Raw genomic sequence first — 7,090 nt, 5'->3', positions numbered from 1 at the left:
GGGTCAAAATCCGACGACCTCTTGCTTGTTACGGCGGTAGACTCATAGATCTTAACTCCAGGGAGTCCTTGGATGACCATGGACATCCCATTACATTCATATAGTAGTCTACCATATCCACTGGTGCTATACGCACATAATCCGGGGTCAAAATCCGACGACCTCTTGCTTGTTACGGCGGTAGACTCGTAGATCTTAACTCCAGGGAGTCCTTGGATGACCATGTACATCCCATTACATTCATATAGTAGTCTACCATATCCACTGATGCTATACGCACACAATCCGGGGTCAAAATCCGACGACCTCTTGCTTGTTACGGCGGTAGACTCGTAGATCTTAACTCCAGGGAGTCCTTGGATGACCATGTACATCCCATTACATTCATATAGTAGTCTACCATATCCACTGATGCTATACGCACAAGATCCGGGGTCAAAATCCGACGACCTCTTGCTTGTTACGGCGGTAGACTCATAGATCTTAACTCTAGGGAGTCCTTGGATTACCATGGACATCCCGAAGTACCCATAGACCTTTGAGAAACATAAAATTTTAGTAAACAAATATATTTAAAAAAAAAATGTTTTTCAAATATTTTAATTTTAAACTTTTAATATTTATTTTTATAATCGTACAAAAAATGCTAGCTGTGGACCCCCCGAACTTGACAACTTTTTTATACATTTGTATTGGTTGTTTCCGTTGTGCTTAAAGGAAATGGCTATGCACCAGGCGCCTCCATATTTTTGTAGATGGCTCATATAGTTGGGAGGAGACGCAAGTTTTTTTTTAAATTGTTCGATTTTTTTATGTTAAAAAATTTACCAGCTTCTCGTCAGTCCGCGTGGACATAAAATCAAATTCTGTCGATTGCATCGGATTCGGGGATGCCTTTTCTCTGAGGAACCGATGAGATATCGTCAATCCCTTGACACAAGTTTTGTTTTGTCGAGTAGTGTTATTTAACAGAAAAAATCAAACAGAGGCTTCCATTCCAAACTATTTAAACAAAAATCAAAGTATTTTTAAAACGTTTTAAAAAGATAAGATAAGACTTCTATAATATTGCTGATTCCTTGATCATTTCATACAAAATAAAAATTATAAAAATCATTTCATACTCATGAAAAGTTTTTCTCCTGAAGCTCGTCACAGTAATTTATATTTCGATTTTGAGTATATAACATGTTTTGTTTCCATGCAATTGAATAATGTTTGATTAAGGAAATATGATTTTTTTTCATAAAAAATCTAGTGATATCCTAACTGATCTCAAACTTGTAATTCAAGCTAAATCCGAGCATAAACGTGATATTCGTAAACAAAAATTACGTTATTATCTTTTAATTATTGTAAAAAAAAATGTTATACGGTTTTATGATTTTCATTTCTGAATAAATCTCATATATTCAAAAACTCGGTTAAACTTAATTTTAAAAATATTTAGCGATTTGCAACCTCCTCCAAAGTTGTTTCTTGCCTTATTTTGCACATTTTGATGAGTAAATGACACATGAAAAACATCATTTGACAAGTTTCCAGATTAGTTATTACAAAGTTTACAATAAATAATACAGGAATATCAAACAAAAAACTTAAAAAATAGATATCTCAGAAATTTCCCGATGAAACATTTCGCTCTTAGAAGCATTGGAAAGCTGAGAATATTTCTTTAAAGACACATTTGACAGTAATGATGACTATTTTTTCTTGAAATGTTTGTTCTAGAAAACACGCCATGATGGGCGATAAAATCTAGAAGTCACGGAAATAAGTCATGCAACTTGTCAAAAAATATCTGCTGGCTCTGGGAAGTTGATTGCTACCCCCAAAAGGCGATTCACTTCTGATATTGCACCAATATGAAGCCAATATTGGAGTCGATACGGTATGCAGCCAAGGAATACTGCGCGAGTATTATGCGCGTATGATATTCACGCTGATATTTGAGTAGATATGACCTCAAATACGACAAATATGGAGTCTATATGGTCAGTACAGTATGCAGACAATCAGAATATTATGTGCGTATGATACGCGTATACAGTATACTCGAAGTGTTTAACCCCTAGGCTACCCCTCAAAAGAGTATCCGATACTTTGGCCACCTAGAATCAATAAATTCGGAACATGGTGAAAATATCAGACAAATAAAATTTAGTACAGTTTGTCGTAGAACAAAAAATACACTTATCTGCCCATGATTGAAAAATCTGTTAACATGCCTTATAAGGCATCACAAATAAATGAATAAATAAATAAAATATGGCTGTTTTCGGCTTAGCAGTCGTAAATAATCAATCAAAAACGATCCGTTTTTGTTCTACTTCCGACGTTTCGATGTATTTGACATCTTCTTCAGGGATTCTACAAAAACATTAAACATATAAACATAAAAATAACCCAAGAGCAAAAACTGTCTAAAATCTTACAGAAAATAATCGTTTTATCGTCTGGGGGCCTAATTAGTTGGGCATCAACGGTCAGGAAATGGAAAAGGGGGGCTAGCATCAACCTGCTGTAAAGAAGGTCGAAATGTAAGAGTTGGGAGAGTAGATGGACACAAATTAACATTATTACTGGCACGAACGACTCTTTTGAACCACTTTTCGGAAACTATATAAATAAATCAAATAAATCAAGTTTTACGACAAAAAGCGATTTAGTTTTCTTCACTAAATCTTTGTCAAAGTCATTTCCCATAAAAAAGGAAAATTCAATGATTTTGCCAAAAATTGATAATAACCATTTTTGCCAATACTGGCCAGAGCAGGCCTATATTAAATCACAGAAGGCAGCGTAAAGATTTTCTAAGACGAATCTCTGATGAAGTATTTTCGGAATAAACGTCGGGATTCTGGCCGTCTGAATTCACACTTGTTCTACACAACTTGCACAGTGCATCTAAATAAAAAGTACGAATTTCGGATAATATGATCAAAACAACTTTCCACGCCTTATTTTTAAATATTATTCTTTATTCGGAAAAGATCACGTGCTCTTTCCTACACTTTGTTGTCTAGTTAACAAAACAAAAAGGGAAGAAGGAAAAAAAACTATCTTCGTAAAAATAAGTATAAAATCATCTCACTTTCTGATACGACGACGATGACGACCACGGATGATGGACTTTCTTTCTGTTGCTTCTTAACTCTGCTACGTACGGCGCCGACGGTGAATAAAAAATGTACAAAATTGCTTAATTCTCTTCTCAAACGATGTGGGTGTATGTTCTATGTGTGGGGGGTTGATAGATGATTTCTCAAAAACAACAAATGGAAATGAATTAAATTTGCTATTTACTGTATTCAAGGACAATTGCACACACGGTGAGAGGGTTTGTTTTCGTTTGTCACGATAGAAAGTGGAAATTCACTATTTACAACAGGGACTAAAGCACACTTTGCATGTTATGTTCAATGAGTCGTGAGCACGGTCGAATGGGGGATGGGATTCGATAACAATACTAAAAAAAAGCCAATAGAAGTCCAAACGACGGTGTCAACCATTCCGGATAAATTTCCAGTGAGTTTTCGCCAGGAAAACGATAGATGGAAATTGCAAGCTCAAAATGTTCGTTTCAACGAGAACCGATAAAAATAACTAACTAATAACATAATTGCGCGTTTCTTTTGCAGAAAGATGTGTCTTTTTGGGGGAAGGGAATAAATTAATTTAAGGTTGTGGTGCGCTTGAAGGGAGAGGCAGAGGAGAGGGTGTTCAGGGATTTGTCGGAGAGTAATACTGCGCCACTGTCACTATACACACAAGCTTCCGAAAACCGGGAGAAAATCGCTAGATTTCGCACTCAAACTCGGAAATTCGCCGGTTAAAGTACACCATGCCCTGTTCCAGGTCCTCGCTGAACCCGCTGACGTCCAGGTACTCGGACGTGTTGGAAGTGTCCGTTTCCTCGAGCTGCCACTGGCACAGCGTCCGGGCCAGGCAGTTCCGAGACTCGGAGAAGGTCGGCCTCTGGCGGGGATCCTTTCGCCACGTGCGCTGCATCAGGTCGTACAGTTCGGGCCGGCAGTCCGGGGGAATCTCCGGCCTGGCACCACTGGGCACGTTTCGTACGACCTCCCGGCCGGACAGCGTGGGGTAGGGGGTGCACCCTGAAAGTGGTTGAGAGATTGTTAAAGAATATTGGTAATAACCCACACAACTCCTTACCCAAGGTGGCAATCTCCCACAGCACGATCCCAAACGCCCAGACGTCCGTTTCGCGCGAAAAGATGTGATACTGGAGCGCTTCCGGGGCCATCCACCGGATCGGCAGCGCCGGTCGACTCTTGGTGTCGTGGCCGCGACCGTGCCTTCCCAGGCCCTCGTGGCCGTGACTGTGGTGCCGCCCGATGCCGAACGATCGCGCGCTCAGATCGAACTTGAAGCGCGACTCGCTGTGGTGTGCCCGCGGAACGCGGACGTGCGCCTGCGACGACTTGATCTTCTCCAGGTCGATCGACATCCCAAAGTCGCAGATCTTGCAGATGCCGTTGTGGTCCAGCAGGACGTTTCGCGCCGCAAGGTCCCGGTGGACGATCTAAAAAGAAAGACAAAAGTTAAAAAATCACTTCTTCAAAACATTCAAAAGCAAGCTCGTACCTTCTTGTCCGCGATGTACTCCATGCCCCGGGCAATGTCGTGGGCGAATCCGGTGAGCCTCCGTGGCGAGAGGGGCATGATGGGCGTCCGGTTGCCGTGGATTGTAGGGGCGAGCCCGTTTACAGCACCTCGGGCGGCACGCAGCAGGGAGAGCAGACGGCCCCGCATGGCGTACTCCATGATCAGCAGTTGTGGTTCTGTGAGGCAGGGAGGGGTCGATTAGGTCGATTGAAGGTTCATTGAAATATTTTAGTTGATTCAGATTTTTGGTATTTTTTTACCAAACAGTATTTTCTCATATATTTCGTATATATTCTCTTGTATATCTTCATGTACATAAGCCGAATTCTTTACCGAGTCATTACGAATAACTCAAACCCCTCCACCAGTTCGGTTTGAGCGATTGCGCTTGAGATAAAAAGATTGAAATATTCCAAAATTCTATATGTAAAAAACAAAAAAGGAGAAAATCGAAAAGTAATGTTTTATTAAAAATCTATGATTAAGAAATTTAAACTCAAAATAAATAATGATTTCGAAGGTTTCAAAAAATAAAAATTCTAATATTTATTTTAATATTGGAAAAAATATATATATGAAAAGTCTAAAATTTTGTCAATTTTAATTGTTAAACTTAAAAACCACAATTTTCCCGGCATCTCAGTTTGCTACAAATTAAATAACTTTGGAGCAAGCTGGATACCCAAATTTTGAGAAAAGTAAAAAATAGAGATCCGATTATCAGGAACAAAATTTTAGCAAAGGCTTCGGATTATCGAGTGCAAACTAAATTTATTTGAATTTAAGAATTTCTAAATCTTCAAATTTTAAATTTTATTGTTAAATATTAGCATTTTTGAATTTTTAAATTTCAGATTTCTTTAAAATGCATGATTTTTTTTTTTATTTTTGAATTGAAAATTTTATACTTTTCAATTTTTCATATTTTAAATTTTTTGAATCATAAATTTAATATTTTTTAATTCTATAAGGCCGTTGCAAATATTTTTTTGAAGTTTATGTCCCCCGACTCTGAGCAAAGTCGAGGGGGGGAGGGGCAAAAAAATAAAAAAAGGATTAAAATTGAAATTACGAGCCATACTTTCAACATTTTAATGACAAAAGTGTTTTAAAATGCATTATACACCTGTCCAGTTGTTTTGCCATCATTAGTTTCCAAAATAGCTAAGTATCGACGAAATTTTTATTTTTTGCGAAAAAATAAAATTTTTGCGGTGCTGTACATTGGAATTTCATAAAAAAAAAAAACAAAACATTTTTAAACAAGCCCAAACATGCTAAATATGATTATCAATGCAGAAAAATGCATTTTAGATTGTTTTCAGTTGATTAGTCTTCTATTTTCATGGAAATTTTGAAGTTTCTTAGAAAAAAAATTTTTGCCCCATGATTTTACAGACCAATTTTGAAGGGGGGGGGGGGGGGGGGTGGCGACATAAACATTGAAAAATATTTGCAACGGCCTAATTTTAAAAATATTTTTTTTAATTGTGAATTTCAGAATTTAATGATTTTTAATTTTCTGAATATGTATTAGAATTTTTAATTTATTATTTGTTTTAGTTTAAGTACTTTTGAATTTCATAATTTGAAAAGTTCAAAATTCTTAGTTGAACGATTTCTAAAACTTTCGAATTCTTGAATTTTGAGTTTTATTAATATTTGAATTTTGAATGTTCTGTAATTTAGCTGTCATAAAATTTTAAACTTAAACATTTTGAATATATGATTTATTGAATTTGTATTTTCGAAATTTTGTTTTTTTTATTTTTGAATATTTTTATTTTAGAATTTTTTAATGTTGATTATTTTAATTTGGTAGGATTGATTTTTAAATTTTTAGATTTTACATTTTTAATTGTTTGAATTCTGATTTTTTTTTAATTTTTACATCGAAAAGTCTACAAAAATCATATTTGATTGTTAAATTTGATTTTTTGTTTTATTTTTATTTCTAAATATTCAAATCTTAATTTTTCTTATAATTGTTTGATAAAATTTCCAAATTTTACAATTTTTTAAATTTTTAAATTTTTGTGTTAGTATATTTTTTTAGTTATTGAATTACTAATTATTAAATATTCATAAATTTAAGAATAATTACACAAAATTTGAAAACAGTTGTTTTTTTCAATTTATAATTGATTTCAAATATTCGTAACTTAAAATTTCTTAATTTCTCAATTTTGATTGTTTAATTTCATTTTTTTTGGATATTTAGAGTTATTTAATATTTGTATTTTTGAATTTCTAAAACTTTTCATGACTTTTTCCTTGACAGTTTTTTCCGAGGTCGTTCTAGAGTTAATAATGACAAATTAGTTGCGAAGAATCGAATTTTCGAAAATGAGTTTTTTTATTTTCCTTTTCAATTAAAGACTAACATTAAAAAAAGGGTATCAATTTTTTTTTGAACTTTTCAAATGATACTTTTTGATTAAAATTTTAAAATATTTTTTTC

General features: G+C 35.1%; 1 protein-coding gene across 2 annotated transcripts in view; it reads right to left on the bottom strand.

The window, feature by feature from the left end:
* Positions 1–2,960: 2,960 nt before the first annotated feature.
* Positions 2,961–7,090, bottom strand: part of LOC120426884 (probable LIM domain-containing serine/threonine-protein kinase DDB_G0286997) — a 158,884-nt gene continuing 154,754 nt past the window's right edge. For both annotated transcript variants that reach the window (XM_039591689.2, XM_039591696.2), the window contains 3 exons: positions 4,609–4,805; positions 4,177–4,546; positions 2,961–4,118 (listed from right to left, as the gene is read on the bottom strand). In XM_039591689.2, the coding sequence (XP_039447623.1) occupies positions 3,799–4,118; positions 4,177–4,546; positions 4,609–4,805 (887 nt within the window). In that variant the 3' untranslated portion in view covers positions 2,961–3,798. The remainder of the gene's footprint in view (positions 4,119–4,176; positions 4,547–4,608; positions 4,806–7,090) is intronic.

The sequence above is a fragment of the Culex pipiens genome, chromosome 3 (assembly GCF_016801865.2).
Source record: "Culex pipiens pallens isolate TS chromosome 3, TS_CPP_V2, whole genome shotgun sequence".
Taxonomy (NCBI): Eukaryota; Metazoa; Arthropoda; class Insecta; order Diptera; family Culicidae; genus Culex; species Culex pipiens.
The sequence above is the reverse complement of the archived record's forward strand: the minus strand, read 5'-3'. Positions and strand labels throughout refer to the sequence as shown.